This window comes from Platalea leucorodia, assembly GCF_965183815.1.
Source record: "Platalea leucorodia genome assembly, chromosome: Z".
Taxonomy (NCBI): Eukaryota; Metazoa; Chordata; class Aves; order Pelecaniformes; family Threskiornithidae; genus Platalea; species Platalea leucorodia.
In genome coordinates this window covers 90,985,477-91,003,141 of record NC_138858.1, presented here as the reverse complement: position 1 = coordinate 91,003,141, position 17,665 = coordinate 90,985,477, and the positions used below count along the sequence as shown (strand labels likewise).

Below are 17,665 nucleotides of genomic sequence, written 5' to 3'. Positions count from 1 at the left end.
AACAGTGGTAATAAAACAGAATCATGTAACACGGCATTTCGGCTAATGCGACTATACATCACGGCAGGGGCTGCATGCTCGCTGGCGATCTATCATTTTCTATTGGGATTGCTTAGCTGCAGAATTTATAAACTTGCCCCAAATTGATGCAATGTCCAATTTTCTTTTCCAATTTATTTTTTGGTTGAGCAAAGCAATATTGAGGCAGGACAAGGAGGGTGCATTTCCCATCTATCCAGATGTTCTCCACTCCTTGGCCTGGGAAAGGGCCTGGCAGCAGCTCCTCTGCCAGGGTTTTCAGGAGGATGCTGACAGATACTTCGGTGGCTGCGTTCAGTGTTTGCTCCATCTCACATCTTTGCAGCAGTACCCAAAGGCTGCATGGGATGCCTGCAGAGCAAGTTATCCGCTGCTCAGAGGGGTCTCCTAGCAAGGACCGAGCATCCTCGGCATCACAGGGCTGCATCCCACACCCACCCGGATCTCTGCAACACCAGGAGGGACCAAGTGGCTGCTCTGCCCCAGCACAGGGCTGTGGGACAGACACATCCCACACACCCAAGCCATGCACGTGGCAGGTTTGTATATCTGTGCCCAGCAGTTTAAGGGTTTCCAGGGTACCCAAACCATCAGTCACTGGCCTCCTGTATCTGGCAATGCATCTTTTATTCCTTTGCCCGAGTGTGCTGCTCACAGAGACAGCAGCCAGATGCATCAGCTGCCTTAGCTGCACCAAAAGAAGTCAAAAGATGGGTCTTTTGGGAAGTAAAAGTGATGTTTGATACAGCTGGCTGCCAGGCTGCAATGCCCCGGTGTCTTCACATACTGGTGCACGTCCAGTTTAAACCCTATAAACACACCTAAGAGGATGTATTAAAATTCCTCAGGCCAAGCAGTGGTAGATGCCTATCGAAGCTCAGCTTTGCAAGATGCCACCCCGCCTGAAGGCCCTTCACCCACAAACACATTGACTTCGCCTTCGCCAAGGAGCATCAAGGCACATCAAGGCTGCGAGCAGAGGCCTTCAGCACAGGCGAGGTGAAACGCGGCCCCCACCAGACCCATTACCCGGATCTGGAACAAGGATGGGAAATGTCCCATTTCCCTCCCCCCAGAAAACTGATAAATATTTCCAGAGATAAAAACAAACACGCCACATTTGGCTTTTTTGGTGGTTGTTTTTCTTGAAGAGACGAAGTGTTCCACAGAAAGCAGACACTTCCTACACAAGTTTTCATACTCAAAACCCGAGTTTTTCTGCCACTGAGTTTGCTGGAAAAAGCGTAGCCAGCCCTTTACCCAGCCCATTTCTCGCCACTCCATCCATGAGATCACCGAGCCTCGGCAGGGCCATAGCACCCCGCCGTGCTGAGAAGCATCACGTATAGATGGAGATAACTTTAGCAAAGTGAGGTTTCCCAGTCTCACTTGGCAATTAAAAAAAAAAATCAAGTTTCCCGACCTTAGAAATCCCATCGTAAACCATAAAAAGTAACCCTGTCGCCTGTGCACGCCTCGGCCCCAGCACAGGATGAGGCATCTCTTGTCCCACTCGCTTTAGGGCGATTTTTTTTTTTGGTGGAAAAAGGTTATCCCAAAGCATCCTTGTGGGTTCAGGAGTAAGAAAGATATATATATTCCTATAGAGAAAGCCTAAAGCAATTCAGAGTCAGTTTTCCACAACCAATTTAAGACCATCCAACCCCTTGCCCAAAATTAAACTCCCAATTTGCACCCTGCAAAAGCTGGAAGGCTCCCAGCTGTGCGGAGCTGGGGATGGGTTTCTGGCTAAGGCCAGAGGAGAGAACGAATGCAAACCAAGGGAAGCAGCGGGGCCCCGTGTCCTCAGATGCCGCCTCAGCGCAAGATGTGCTGAGTTGTCTTGGAAGGAATCGGTGCCAAATCCACCAGCGGAGACGAGCCATCAGCCAGCCCCGATGCCAGCGGGAGCCGCCGGCCCCCTGGGGACCTGCCCACCCCCCGGTGCCACAGCTGGCATCCCATCCCAAAATAAACGTCCACAAGTGTCACACGCAGCCAGCTCCCAAGCCCAGCCTGGGCAGGTTCACAAATGCAAAGCCTGCATCCCCCCCGGCACAGCCAGCCAAGGGTCCGGCTCCGCTTATCCCCCAAATCCTCCCCACAGCATCATTTACTGGACAGAGCAGCAGCCACCTGCATCACCACAGCCCAGTCCCTTCCCTTCTCCCTGCCGTAGTTTGCTTTCCAGGACAAAAATATAAAAGAAAAGCAACTGCCTACATCCCTGGGAAACTTCAAACTACTGGAAAGCAATGCACAAGTGATGGATGGTTTCACATACAGCATCCTCTGCCAGGGAAGATGATTTTTTTTGGAAGACTCAAACATCTTTAAGGGAAAGTTATACTTCAAACCATGTGATCAACAGGGGGAAGAGACTTTCCAGACGGCAATGAAGCAGGCAGAAAAACTGATTCTTAACACTTTACAGTAAAGCCAAGATGCACAAGAGCCGAGTTTCTCCCTTATTAGCTACGGCAGAAGCATCTGCAGCTGCCGGGGCTGGAGCTAATGATGGGGAAACCGCACATGGCTGTTATCAGGGTGCCGATGAGGAATTGCACTGGGGATTTGGGGACGAGGTCTCCTCTGCCAGCGGACGCCAGTGCACCCTGCCACCGGCTGCGGTCCCCAAGCCGGACAAGTTGCCATGGGCCACTGAGGGTGCAGGATGCCACCCAGTAAAAACCAGCACAACAGCGCACTTGTCCTCCTTCTCCTTCCGTACCCAGGCTGCAAGGCTGCAGCAGCCAGGAGGGGACCCAGCGGCTCCCAGTGCTCCCAGTCCTCCCAGTGCCCGGCATCGCGGGGGCTCGGGAAGTTCAATGCTGCCACCTGGCGGCGGCGGCGGGGAACAGCGGCCGCGGGGGGGCCCAGCAGCGACGGGGGTCCCCGTCCCCCCGTCCCCGGGCACCGCCAGCACACGCTGACCCCCCGTTACAAACCCTACAGCTCCTGCACGGCCCGGGGGAGATTAATTAAGCCGGTTTCTGCAGGCAGACACCCATCACACATGCACAGGTACCAACGAGGGATGTAAACACCCAGGCAAAGCGTATGTTTGCTTTAAAAAGTTTACAAGCAATTGCAAAAAAAAATCCATGCATGCAAAATTTTGCTACACTGTAGCAAAAGTGGCTACACCGTAGCAAAAAATTAGTTTTATTTTATCAACAGCCAAGCCTCAAACCAAAACCCTAAAGCAATGGGGAAACACAGGGCAAAGCTTAGAAAGTCACCCTGATTTCAGGCATAAGTTTAATAAGCAGAAGCCGAGCAGCCAACAGCACTTTGGCCGCAGGACAGCAGTGCAAAGCTGTGCACGGCACAGGGTGAACAGCTCCCGGGCCGCTCCCAGCACCCAAAGCACAGGCACTGGGTGTCCCTGCCTGCCCAGCTCAGGCTCAAAGTACACACGTATGTAAGCAATCCTTTCCCAGTGAATTCCTCCTCCATGATCTGGCTACACCTTTAATTAATACAGAGAAGCATGGAGCAGCTGCCCACGAGCAACACGACTCAGGACTCACCTTCTCGGCCTGCGGGTACCGAACACGGGGGCTGCCCCACTCCCTGCTGATCCGCCGCCGGTACTGGTGGCACTTGGGGATATACGTGCAGCCCACATCGCCCAGCTCCGGGTAGATAATTTCTAAATCCCCTCTGGGGAGAGAAAAAGATGTAGGGTGAGACCACACCATGCAGGGGATGGGAATTAGTGCCACTTCCCAGCCAGGCTTGAGCTGCAATGCTGGGTGGGAGATGCAGGATCCAACCTGCTGTCACCAAAGGTGCTGGACACCTTGTGCACCAGGATAAGCACCCTCCCGTGCTGTTATGCTATAACCATGGGGTCTGCTCCCTCTCCCAGGCAGCAGCAAGACTTTAAACATTCATTATGGCTCAGTACACCTTAGGTTGTCCCCGGTATTTTCCATAGTCTTTAAAATCATAGCCCATATGGGTTAATCCAAGGCTTGAAGATGGGGAGCAAAGCTACCCTCGCTCCTCCTTGGCCTCAGAAGCTGTTTGAGCTCTGAGCCCCCTTCTCCCCCTTGCGATATGAAAGCAGGGACAAGCCTCTCCTGTGTTTTGAGCACCGATAGAGCAATGACAGGTCAGGTATCTCCAGCTCCAACTTCTGCACCAAGTGCTTTCCCCTTCTGCATTATCTAACAGAGAAAGGGGCCGCTGGAGCAAGCCATCAGGTCACTGCAGCGCGTGGATAGCGAGTCTCAAGGCCGCCCTGAAGATTAGCTGCCACCAACGTGAGCCTTGCAGGAGGGGTCCTTAAACCCTGCAGCCCCAGAGGCTCTGAGCAAACACCCACAGCAGCACAAAGGAGGCTGAGAGTTCAAAGCCAGGTGCTTTTGCTCATGGTTTGTGGGAGGAAGCTGGGGCCAAGTGAAACCTCCACTTGCCTCAATCTAGAAGCTTAAGTCGCTCATATTTAGAGAGCATTTTGGTTAGCTGACAAGGAGCAGAAAGGACGTTTTTGATGCAGAAGCTCCCACTAACGTGGGATATGAAGAACCCCCCAAAGGCAAGGGGCACACACGTGCCGCTGCTCACCCAGCCCTGCCTCCCATCTACAGCGACCCACAGACAAGAAGAGTTTAAGCCAAGGACCTTCAGCATCAAAACACTTTATCAAGGGGCGCACTCAGGGGCTGTTCCTCCTTCCTCTGAAACTTTCTGCAGAAAACATTTGTCATCTCTGATGCTGTAAGGGGCTTTAAAAGCCTCTGCAAAATGGACCAAGGAACAACTCGAGGTGACCAGAGACACTAAGATCTCAGCTTGCATAAAACAAGAGCCGCACAGCGCAGCGGGCACTGCTCTGCTTCGCTCTGGCCCAGATTCCTGGCAAAAGGAAGAAAGCAACCAATATTTATAGCCCTGGCAAAGGGGATACTGGAATTAACTGTCCCAGGAGGTGACATGCAAGGGCAGTGCATGACTGGATGCCCAGGGCCGGTGCAGTTTGGAAAGGGGACAACAGGGAGTCTCACCTGCAGAACTCGCTGTCCACGCTGCTGAGCGTCTGGAAGAAGCAGGTCCGCGAAGGCTCGTCCGGCCAGGGGGGCTGCTCCCCCCGGGCAGCGGTGCCGAGCAGGCCAGCAGCCAGCAACACAGCACCCAGCAGCTTCATCCTGCCCTGCGGGGACCGAGGGCCAGAGAGGGTCAGTCCCACGGGCAGAGCGGTGACCCAGCGCCCGCTAGCAGCCACAGCATCCCCACCACCATGCTCTGGCTCAGCCTCCCCATGAACCAGCTCCAGGCAAAGCACACCCATCCTTACACATTTTTTTTCCCCCCTACTTCCACATCATTAATCCCAATTATGCCAGAAATGAGCTGTGTTTCCTGCTGCTGCCCTGTGCTGGGAAACACCAAGGCCCCAGCAGGCTTGCAGCGAGACCCCACGTCTCCCAGGACCCATTTCTGCCCACCTACAAGGCAGGCACATCACCACCCTCCTGCATGGCACCAGAGATGTACAGATATGACCTCCCAAGCCGGGCAGCCCAGCACAGCGATGATCACCTCCATGGTGATCGTCGTGTCACTGCGCTCCAAGCCCAGGCAGCACTGAGAGGGGACAGAGTCCCTGTCTGCGGGTGCTGGCCCTGCTGCTCTCCCTACAACTCTAACGTGATGGGAAAGATGAAAAATCGGTATCAGGCTTGGTCATGGTCTAACCAAGACCATTACCGATGTATGCACGACCAGCTTCACACACGGACACACCCCTGACCCCAAGCAGAGCATCTTCATGGGAGCAGCACAAGGGGTCACCTTGAACCCAGGCACCCCATCCAGAGGCAGGGCAGAGCTTTTCCCGCACAAGGACAGCCCTGGCCACCCATTTTTAAGTCTCCTCACCCCCAAGGATGAGAGGAGCCGGGGTATGAGGTTTATATACCCACAGCCCCGCCAAGCCCAATGCCAGCCCTCGCCTCCCTGGGCTGCACTGAGGTGCCTGCAGCAGCCTAGTGCAGCCGGTGGCCAGGGCCACCACGGCCGGCCCTGCCGAGGCACTTACCCACCGGGTCCTGGGAATGGGCGAGCAGCTCCGAGGCAGAGCCTGGAGGTTTGAGGTTGCCACGGAGATGGTTTCCCTGGAAGGAAGGGAAGAAGGAACTGGGAATGAAACAGCCCGGGGGAAGGGGCAGCTCATCCCCTAAAGGAACGTGAAAACAGGGGATGGGTTTTCATCCCACCCACCCCACAACCACCTTCAACTGACCACCAGCTCTGGGTCCTCACCTGACCCTAACCCCCCCCCCATCACTGACAGCTTCCCAGCTAATTAGAAAGGATGCGACCCAAACATTTATGTGCACTAGCCTGTCTTCTCCATTGCCTAATCAGTTCTGGATGAGGCATATGCAAAAAAACCACTGTCAGTTGGGAATAGGTATTACAACACATACTGTATCATTATATAATGAAGTACCGGCACGCAGAGCGAACACGAGTAAGTACTAGCGCCACTGTCATTATGGAGAGAAAAAGGCTTAACTAATTAGAAACATTAATGTATTGGGAATGATCTGGAGGTTTAGGGGGGGTAATGGCTCCCGTTCCCACACTACGAGATGGGCAAACCCTGTAATTAAAGCCCTGATCCTGCAAACAGGCTCACGTGAGTAACGCTTTTCCCATCAGAGTCAGGAGCACTGGTTTGCGTGAGTCAGGATCACCAAAATGGGGTTTACATCCTCGCACGGCATCGCAAGCCGGGGGGGGTGATAACCCGGGGTCCCAGGGGAGCCACGCAGGGGATCACAGCCCTAGGCAAGGTGTGCCCAAGGACTGTTAATCATTACAGCTGCCCAGAGACTCTCCAGCACAAAAAGGTGGATTTCTTAGGAAAGCAGGACTTGCCTTGGAAAGCTGACAGCTCAGCTGAAAGCTTGGCAAGAGGGTGGCAGGCAAAGGGACGGTGGCTTTGACCAGGACAGACACACGGACTCAGACACCAGGAGAGCTGTAGACATGCTCAAGGGACTCCGCCTGCCAAAGCGACTCTCACCATGGTAAATCCACCCCATTTTGCTGTTTATTTAAGCATGAAAGGAGCAAAGCTGGCACAAGGCTTGCATTGCTGCAGCCCTGGCAGCTCAGACCCCCAGGTCTGTCCCAGGGTAGCAGAGGAGCATCAGTACTTGGCAGTAACCAGCTCCAGTTGGTTCCTGCAGCAACTTTGCAGAGGTTACCCAAATACCAGCAAAAGCCAGAGACAGGAGGAAGCCTGAACAAGCCAAAGAGGGGTATTTTACTTTATTTTAAGCCTAGAGGTAGAGAGAAGCCCTTCACACAGAGGCAATATCAGCCACTTCCATCTGGAGGCTTCCCGAGAGGATTGTCACAAAAAGGGTTTGCCAACAGGCAAGGTGCAGAGGGATCCCCCAGGGATGCTCGGGAAGAAAAACCCATGGGAGCACCAATCTCTTGCAGCATCCCGTGTAAGATGAACTATGGCTTTCTCTCCGAAAGCTATTTGCAGAGTAATTACAAAGATCCTATTTCTCCTGCTCAGGAGATGGAGTTGCAAAGGTAGTGGGAAGCCTGTGCAGCAAACCCACATCACCAGCAAGTAAAACACATGGGAAAGCCATGCTACCAGAACCAGACACCAGCTCCTGTGCCATGCTCCTGCAAGGTCAGATGGGCTCTTGAGGGGCACAAAGCCACCGGATTATTTGCTTTTTAGGCACATGCACAGGACGGGGTGACTCAGTGCTGCTGGCTTTGCTGCCAGGCCATAGCACACCTGCCCCGACACAACCCTGCCTGCATAAATACTCCCAGCCTGGCAAACCCACACAGGGGATGGGTAATTTCCACCAGCATCCATCTCCTCCGGTCTGCCTGCGCCTGGAGCTCTCGCAGCTGGGGCGAACCAATAAACCGCATGCCTGAGAGCCTGCACAGAGCGGCCTCTCCTCCGGAGAGGGATCCTCCCATGGGAAAACACACATCCAGTGGTGTCAAGCCAGGTACAGAGCACGAGCCAGCCTCCTCTCCCAGCAACCCCGGTGTGTTTGCATATTGCCTCTCCTGACTAAGCAGTGCAGGACTGCTGGAATCTTGTCCTTCCAGCTGCTGGGAAGCCTCCGGCACAGTGCTGTGGCTATGCAGCTCAGAGCTGGGAAAGGTATTTTCATTCAGGATTTTCCCCACACTCAAGAATGAGATACTGCCCTCCACTTACCAACAGATGCTTCACGCTTTTTTTGCAAAGCCATTATTGAAAAAACACTACTGTAAAACCCCTCCTGCATTTCAGTTTTATCATTTCTGTGCAGAGCAGGCACAGGTCTGCCTTGCTGGGCAGCAAACATGACCCATGGGTTTAACCACGCTCAGACTATGTACCCCATCTCCACACATGTAACCCCTCAGCTTGCCCTGGCCTCTCTCCCTTTCCTTTGAATCCCAGCAGAAGGAGAGGGAGGAATTGCTTTTAAGCCACTGTTCAGTTGGAGGATGGCTTGAAACAGCCCCAGCACAGAGCCATGCAAGCTGCACTTGCTGCCTTTCCCCATGCCCCATCCTCACACAGCCCTGGGTCACAGGACCAGGAGGTTCCCAACTTCCAGCAGGAACCAATATTTGGAAAGAAAAATAAAGCTTTCAAAGGTACCAAGTCCAACCAGTGGCTTTTAGATAGCTTTGTTTGGTTAAGCAGATGAGAGAAGCAATGATGTGAAACCCAAGGAGGCAAAGTGCTGCCCACACATGCTGCAGTCCCACCATCACTTCAGTTCACTGGGAGGAGATACAAATGCAATATATATATATTTCCAGCAAAACAAGTCAGGTCCAAAAGCTACTAAAAAGCCTTTCACAGTTGGCAAAGCTAAGACATAGGTAAGGAAATCATCATTTTTCTATTAATATTAGAGATGAAAAGGCTCTTAATAAAAGTAAACTACCTTAAGGGTGGGAAGGAAAGGAGAAGTCTCTGGCTTGCTTTAACAACTGCAACAAAGCACATCTGAAAGCCACAGCACCCGTGTTGGGAGCCAAGTTACACAGACCAGCTGATCCACAGGACCACAAAACAGGTGCCTGCAGAGGAAAGGAGAAGGTGGCTTGTTGCAGAGGAGGCAGCAGCCCATCTTGGGTGCTGCTGAGCCCCCTGACCCAGCACATCACATCTTTGCAACCCACTTCTTGACACTCTCCCATAGCCCCACAAGCTGCTACCAAGGTCCCAAAATATTTGCCAGGGAGCACTGAGAGCATCAGGACACAGCTCAACCAAAAATCAAAGTATTTCAAGGAACACCATGGACATCAGCTGAATGTGCCAGGCTCTCAAAGTTTCCACATGCTTGCAAAACCTCCAGCTCTGGTGCAGTTTTTTTACTGAATGCTGTGCTTAAATGCAAAAATGTGTTTCCAGATCAGAATTTCCCCATAAATGTTCATAAGACATGGGCCAAAAACATATTGTGTGCAAGCTTTGGAATTTCCTACACGAGTTGCTGGCTTCCTGCTGATGGTACTTTTAATATTAACCAGTGCCATTTATAATCCACTTCAGCACTTCTGACTTCACCCAGCACTAAGTCCCCTCACCATAAAAAGCGATTTTATTTCATGGAATCTAGGTTTACCTCCATCCCATTTCATTAAGCTACCTCGGCTCTCCCCAGCCATTAATTGCCTGCAGGGGCAGAGCAGGGAGGCATCTCTGGGCTTCAGCTTCCCCAGCCCTACAACACAAGAAGCCTGGCACTGTGGTTTTTGTTTTTCCTCTCCCAGTTTTTCAGCCTTAAAGTCACAACACACAACTAAAGTCCATTAGAAACTCTAACCCTTTCTTGTCGCACAGCCAAGACAGACAGTTGCTTTGTTTTAACACTCGAGAAACCAAGGATTTCTTTTGCATTGCATGAGCAAAGGCATTTCTCAGCAATAAATATGCTCCTTGCACTCCCCCGAGATCCCCAAGCATTCATCCAGCCCAGCTGCTGCAGAAAGACCTCAGCTCTTCCTTCAAGATGCAGCATTTCCCTCTGATTTGGGCTCCTCTCTGCCTCAGTTTCCCCACAGGAGGTGTTGCAGAAGGTCCTGCGAGCAAAGCACCCAAGAAACATAGAAACCAATTCCTACAGCCTGAACAACAGCTGAAAAATATTTGTTGATATCCACCGGCAAGACTGTAGGAAGCAAAGGACTTGGCAGAGCCTCAGCAGCCAGGGGAATTCCCTCAATCTTTGTCATGCAGGAAGCCATTTTTCAGATATTTTTTCCGTAGCAATCAGCAAAGGAAACAAAAAAACCCACATCCTCTCTCCCCATTCATAACCTGCACCTCCAGCCATGCCCTGGCCACACTGTGCCTCTTATCTCACCTCTTCATAGGCTGTCCTCACATTTCCCTCTTTGCATGGCTAACAATTTTATTCCTTGCTTCAACTGAATGACCACAAGGTCATCATCACCTTGCCCCAGTCAATTTGCAGAGCAAGAGCTTTTGAATTAAAAAAAGCACTTATCCCAGAACACAGCATAAATTTGCATCTGCACCGATTTGTGGGGCCAGCTCTCCTTCTTGGAGATTTTTACGGTTCTGGGAAGAGTTCAGTGGATTTAGGGGACATGATAGCTTTATTTGGCTAAGGTGGTCTCCAGTTTTCCTGGGTCTGCCTAGTGCCACATAAGGATCGGGAGTTAAAGACCCAGGTTGTCACTGCAGAAAACAAGGGTTCCCTCAGCTGCCTGCCCAGCAGCAGCGCCAGCCCTCGCATGTGTTTACTGCAATAAGATGAATCTGAACTGCTCAGGGGAGACAGATCGTATCACTAGCTAGATCATACAAGTGCAAGAGTTCAATAGCTGAGCCCGTATTTCTGGGTCTCTGCAGCTTTAATAAGATGCTGAGGCAAAAGACAGAGCAATGTGGTTGCATTCACCCCTTGCAAAGCCCCCGGAGCAGACCCCTAGGAGCCTGCAGACTGAAAGAGCAGAGCTTTGCATTTTGCAAAATGCTGGGTGCAGATCCATGGTGCAGCCTGAGAGATTAACAGAGAAGGATTTTTGGCTTTTCTCTTTTCACCTGCCAAAGCCTAAGGTCTGAACTCTCACCTCTGCCTGCCCCATTTTCTAGCAGGCAGCTGTGTCCAGTCAAGCTGGATTAAACACTGCCACTGTCACCAGCGGTGGAGAAAGTCCTGAGTGACCGAGGGGAAGGGTCAGAGCCCCAAAAAGGGGTTTGGACCTGCAGCATCCACCTCCTCCTTCAGCACCCTCCGAGCAGGAATCTCTATGGGATCACAGAGGGGATGCACACTGCTTTTTGCCCTTTGAAGTTGCTAGCACCTTGCAGGCTCCCACACTCGCATCCCAACAGGAGAAGATGCAGTGCAGCACAAACCAAGCACCGGAGCAGACCCAGGGCTGCTGTGAGCCCCCAAAACCTTCCCTGGCAGCCAAGAGGCCCCCAAGCACCAGCTCCCCTCCCTCTGCCTTAGCTGGGCATTGCAGGAGCACTCAGAAGAGGATGAATATTCAATGTTTGCCAGGCAATACGCACATAGCTGGGTGCAGTCCCCTGAGCCTGGCAGCAGCCTGCAGAGCCACCCCTGCGCAGCAGCACACAGGGGATCACCCCTTCTCCTGCCAGCCAAAAGCCTTCCCAAACCTCAGCTGCAGCAGCACCACAAGCAGGAACATGTTGCAGCTCCTAACACCGCCCTGAGCCCAAGCACTCGCCCTGGCACGCCTGCACAGTGCATGAGGCACAGCAGCACCTTCACCCATGATGTTGCATGGCTCAGGGATGGGGCCCCACACCTCCACACCCCATCCAAACCACGTAGGCGCTCGCCCCATCCATGAACTCCTCTCCCAGAGCAGCATCTGGCACCTCAGAGCTGGCTGGCATGTTTTGGGAAGGGTTTCTGGGCAGCTGCAGCATGCACAGCAGCTCCAGGAGCAGAGCCTGGGGGAGGTGACCTTGGCAGCAGGCATCACCGGTGGCACGCTCGCAGGCTGGGTGTGCGGCGTTGCACAACCACACCTGCCAGAGCCCACCCCGCCACGGCAGGCACCTTGTGACTGCTCCTGCCGGAGCTGCAGCTCTTTCCGGGGAAGGTCTTCTATTTTGGGAAGAATGTTTTCATTTGGCCTATATTAAGCGCATACATTTCGCAGTCACAAGGCAGGCGCAGAGCTGTGCAGGAGTCTTTCCTTCAGCGCCAGCAACTCTGCAGCTTGGCAGATCCCAGCGGTGCTGGCACACACGCAGCCAAGCCCGTTGCTCACCAGCACGCTGCCTAATGCAATTAGCTCCCGTGTGCACCCCTCCATTCCCATGCTTGCCGAAAGGCTGCTGCAACCCATCGGGGAGCTGCTCAGCTCCTCTTTAAATTTCAGCCTGAAGCTCCAGCATTAAGGACCCCACACCCCGCTCCTGGAGAGAGGGGAAGCCACTAAGCATTGCTGCAAACACTGACACGCAACAGCAACGTGGAGGTAAAGCATAGAGAAACCCTCAGGTGTGGCCTCTGCTCAACCTACCACCCGTGCTCCCCAGGGATGCTGCGTGGGCAGGGTACGGCACAGGGACCGGGTTATGGAGGGGTCAACCCCAGCACTTTCACCTTTCCCCCCCCCCCCCCCCCCCTTCTCCTGGACACTGCAACCTGGCGAGAAGGTGCGTCTCTGCCCGGTGCCTCGTGGATGCCCTAATTGTGATTACAGCCCTTTAGGGATGACAGCAAAAAAAATAAACACCCATTCCCGGTCCTTGACATCTCACCAGCCAGGCTGGGTGATGCTCCTGGGAAAGCCCTGGGGCAGCAGGTTAATGAGGAGCTGGGGATGAGGAAGCAGCATCCTCTGCTCTGACTCAGCTCGGGCTGAGCCTGGCCCCAGGAGTTGCCCCATCAAGGTGCAACGGGCTGGCAGGACCCAGCTGCTTCACCCACCCACTGCCCACCCTGCTGCTCCCCGCAGCCAGCCGGGCACGGGGACCTACGTGGAATTTAGGCCAGCTGAGCAGGGCTGTCTATAAATAGCACCGTTTCAGATTCAGCCTGCATGTGGCTCTTCAGTCCCCAGTTTATTTTCTCCCTTTCAATGGCTCTCTGCAGCCCGAGATGAAGGGGAGCACAGGCTGGACCCTTCGTTATGTCGCACACACAAAACAGGGAGTTAAATTAGTCCAAATCCCCAATGTCAATGCGCTTATACCAGATTAACCTTCGCATCAATGGACTACCAATTTACACTAAACTGGCTTAACCCTTCCTTAAATGGGCTTAACTGGGTCTGCCACAGGGGGCTCATACAGGTTTAATGAGCTCAGCTATGGTGCTTTCCCAGGCAGCCCTGAGCCCCCATCAGGGCTCTATGCAGACGGTGGCCCCAGGCCCCCCCAAAGCTGGTCTGGAGGCTGGAAGGACGTAAGAGTACTTCCCACAGGTACCCACAGTTGTGGGGAACCCCTGAGCATGGGTACCTTTTCCAGAAGGTTTTTTCCAGCTCCCCCCTTCCCAGGCATTTGTTCCCAGACCCTTAGCACCCTGGCTCTGAAGGGGACCCCAAGGTAACCCCTATTTACTGCTCCCCCCACACTGGCAGGGCTGCCCTTACACCCCAACAAACCAACCAGCTGCAAAAGAAGAGAGAAAACAGCCTGACGCACCCAACACACAGCAGGACAGTCAGCCCCCCAGTTTTCCACCTACCCCTCTGTACTCCACCAGTATCCCCAGTCCCACAGCAGCAGAGCAGCCAGCAGCAGAGGGGAGCCTGTGCCCAGCCAGGTCTGGCAGAGCCCCAGCCCCACGGCCGGCTCCTTGGCAGGGCTGAGCCCTGGAGCTGGCTCAGAGCTGAGCAGGGGGCAGTTTGCAAAGGCAAGGGCTGGCACCCCCCCCAGGGTGAGCCTCACAGCGGGGACACAGCTAACCCTGCTGTTTGCAGAGATCAGGGCCATTTGCAGGATGCTCTGAGTTGCACAGAGCAAGCAGCAGCAAACCAGGCATTGCTCTTGGCAGGGAACATCTTACTCACTCTGTGCCCCAGCAAAACAGGAGCTTTTTTAGTACCTGCCACAAAATTAGGCATAAAATCCCCCTGGCTTCCCTTTCTAGCTTAGCTCAGCTTGGGCCAGAGCAAACGGCTCTGCCTCCCGTGAGAACATACTGCATGTGTGAGTAAACCCCAGGTGCCAACCACACACAGCAGCAGAGGTGCCCAGGGCATAACAGCATCTCAATTAGAAGGTGAGGCAAGACCTGCACCAGCCAAAAAAAAAAAAAAAAAAAACAAAACCACCACGCGTGTGCTGAGCAGCATGTTCCTGCCTGTTACCAGCTAAATAAGTACCTGCAGACAGCATTCTCCTGGGGTGCTCCAGTCCCTCCAAGAAGAGCAGCCTAAGCAGAGCTGGCTCAGGCCTGGGGGGGCTCCTCCTGCCTCTTTTTAAGCCCGATAGACACCTGCTGCCCATCAGCCCATTAGCTCCCTCCTTTCCCATTGACTCACCAGCTGGTCCCACTGAGTCACCCCTTCGAACCACCTCTCCTTTCCGTGGCCCGTGGCCATTTCTCTGGTCCCTTGGTTCCCATTGACTCACCGCTGCTCATCCAAAGCTCACCCTCCCCTTTCCATTCCCATCCTCCTCACTTCTGGTCGCCGTGAGTCCCCCCTGCCCTGGTACCTGCCTTCCTCCTCACCGGCACCACGCCGGCAGCATCCCTGATGAGCTGCAAGGAGCATCCCGGCGAGGGACCCGCAGCTTGTTGCTCCCAAAAGCACCCTCCAACCTGTGCAGAAGTGCCATTGCCAAGCCCTGAGGCTGCAGGGAGTGTTTGCTTTTCCGTGGGCAAAGGATTTCCCCCCCATTTCTTACCCTGGCTGGCATCTTCTGCTGTGTTTTATTCCACGAACTGCAGGAGAAATAGCAAGTGATTTGCAGAATTTAGATGCAATCAATGGCTCTGACATATTCCTTCACACTTCCCATCCATCCCTCCATCCAGGTTCATTTTCTCCAGCTGCAATATGGGAAGCATTTAGGAATGAGTCTGAATGACTTTGGAAGTGTAGGGAAATGGGATTTTCAGGAGCGGGGAGGTGCGGGCCTCGGCGCGTGCCGTGCCGCCGGCGCACCCACAGCTGGGCTGAACAGCTCCGAGTGGAAAATTCCTGTCCGTTGAGCATGGATTGTGGTTCAACAGGTTTTAGTCCCAGCCCCTTTATTTGTGTCAGTGCAAAAACTCATCCCTAGGGCATTTGTTTGGATCACATGGGCGAGCATATAAAAATGGGTCCTACCTGTCCAGGCCAGTTAGCACCTCGGGAAAGCGAAGGCGGCTGCTGGACTGGAGGGGAGAGCCGCGGGACGGTGCAGAGCCAGTGCATGCAGGTAACCGTGCTGGCTGCCCAGAGCAAATTTATCCCCCATTTTTTCGCCAGGGCTTTGCCAGGGCCAGCAGCAATGGGGTAGGGTGAGGCTGAGGGCTTTTCCCTGTGTTGGGGAGCTGCGGGGGGATGCAAAGAGGTTTGGAAATGGGTTGGTGGGCTGCACTGGAGCGGAGGTGGTTCATGCCACAGGAGCAGCTTTAAGTGCCGCCGCAGGCTGTTTCCAGCCCTGTGGGCTGATGGAGACCCTCCGGAGCGGGTGATGCTCTCAGCTCCTCGTTCCCTCATTGCCCCTTCGTGCCCCTTCAAGCTGTCGAGAATTGGGCTGTCGGGTCCCAACGGGGCTCCGCGGGGCGTGTTGGTGGCAATCGGGGTTTAACGAGTAGCCCGTGGCCAGCACGGGCAGAGAGGAGGGCGCTCGGGCAGAGCCACGTGCGAGAAGACACCAAGTTGTGGGGGCGAAGGCTCTTCCAGCGTGGGACGGATGCCACCCTGCTGTCCCACGGGAACAGGGAGGACAAAGCCGGTGACTCTCCATGGCTGCTATTTGCTGCTTCAATAAGAGGTGTTGATGTCTCCTGGCAGGTAGTCGGGAAGTCCATGCAGCCACCAAACGCTGCCGTCACCTCCCTGCCTGCCTGCCTGCCTTGCTCGCAGTCTCCTGCTGCCTGCAGCCTGCCTGGCAGGGCGATAGGCAGCCCTGCCGCCGCTTCGTTTGGCCGGGAGCCGTTAGGGTAGGAAGTGGTTTTGGAGGCTGGGGTGCTGTTTCACAAGCAAGGGCACGAGGCACGGCCGCTCTCCCGGGGGCCACCGCTTGCAGCCGGGCTCTGCGGTGGGGGAAGGGGGTGACGCTTCCACTCGCCCACCCGTGAGCCTCTGCCCCGGGGGGTCCTGGCCTGTCCCTAGTGCTGGCCACTGCATGTGGTGTCCTGACACCCCCCATGTCCCCTTTCAAACAGCCGTCGCCACTGAGACAGACCCAGGCAGCTCCTCCGCTCCCTCCCTCACCCCCCCGGGTCCTGCTGGGGGCTCTGGGACCCCAGAAGTTTTTTCCCTACCCAAGCTTTGCTTCTCCCCCTTCCTCTGCTCTCCATCCCTACTGGAGACAGTTGCTTAGAAACAGACTCCTAGTTCTTTGCTTTTTTAATTATTTTTTTTTTAATGTGGAGATATGCGGGCCCCCACCGAGCCCCCCCAGACCCCGCACCGTGCTCCGTGCCGGGTGCTGGCTGCACCCAGACCCAGGGACAAGACCCAGCAGGTCCCACTTTCCCCCTTCTCGCTGTGCATCGGTCCCCAAGCTGCGGCAAGACAGGCAGACACCCACCCCGCACCCATAGCAGCTCCCTGGGTGCGATGTGAGAATTAATTCCTTGGGGTTGTTTGCTCGGGGGGTTATTTTCTTCTTCTGATGAAGAGCCCAGGATGGTTGTCAATGCTATCAGCCTATTTTTGCCCTGATCTCCCTAGCAAGACAACCAGGAGAAAAGGGAAACAGAGAAGCCACAGGATGCACTGTTATAAGAGGAACTTTCCCCAAATAGAAGCTTTTCACAGTTTTTTCACGAGGCGTCAGCAGCTCTTAATACTGTATGAAGCTGTGAATACTGCATGAAGCAGCCGGCCGGCGGGGAGCCTGTGAATGTTTCAGGCTGCAGCTGCAATGCTCCTGTGAGCACGGGGCCGGCCATGCATGCCCAAAACCTGGCTGGGGTGGTGGGGGGAAGCAGCTGGAGGAGCAGCCTTAGCTGCAATTTCCTAGAGGCAGCACTTTCTGCATCAATCAGGGCGGTAAATCCAATGTATCCCAGCTGGAGGGTGCAGAAATCCTGCGCGCATGGACCGAGACCTTGAATTTTGCCCTGACCTGGTTTCTAGCTGCAAAAGATCTGTCTGGAGAGCCCCAGATGTTCATTAGCTCTGCGCTGGGGTAAAGGGAGGGATGCTTTGCTTGTATAATACGTTGCATTTTACATGGCTCCTTCTGGGTTTAAATATTTATAAACTGAGTGATGAATCCCTGAAATTCTGCAGTGGTATCAATGGCAGGATGAGTTATCACCCGTGGCGTATCAGGTGGCTGTATTTCGGGGCTGGGAGAAGGGATCCAGGCGTGTATCTGGGTCACAATATGCGTATGCAGTGACTTTCCAGAGCACCCCAATCTCCTGGCTCGGAGATAGACCCTGTTGCTCCGGCAGGACAGACGAGGAAAGGTGCAGAAATGCTCCTG

The 17,665-nt window shown here is 54.2% G+C and overlaps 1 protein-coding gene across 1 annotated transcript in view; it reads right to left on the bottom strand.

The window, feature by feature from the left end:
* Window positions 1-14,764, bottom strand: part of LOC309602255 (phosphatidylethanolamine-binding protein 4-like) — a gene marked incomplete at its 5' end in the record, with an annotated part of 81,965 nt that extends 67,201 nt beyond the window's left edge. Inside the window, 4 exons of the mRNA XM_082335656.1 lie at window positions 3,573-3,705; window positions 5,055-5,200; window positions 6,089-6,164; window positions 14,745-14,764. Coding sequence (XP_082191782.1) covers window positions 3,573-3,705; window positions 5,055-5,200; window positions 6,089-6,164; window positions 14,745-14,764 — 375 coding nt within the window. The remainder of the gene's footprint in view (window positions 1-3,572; window positions 3,706-5,054; window positions 5,201-6,088; window positions 6,165-14,744) is intronic.
* Between the last annotated feature and the right edge of the window lie 2,901 nt (window positions 14,765-17,665).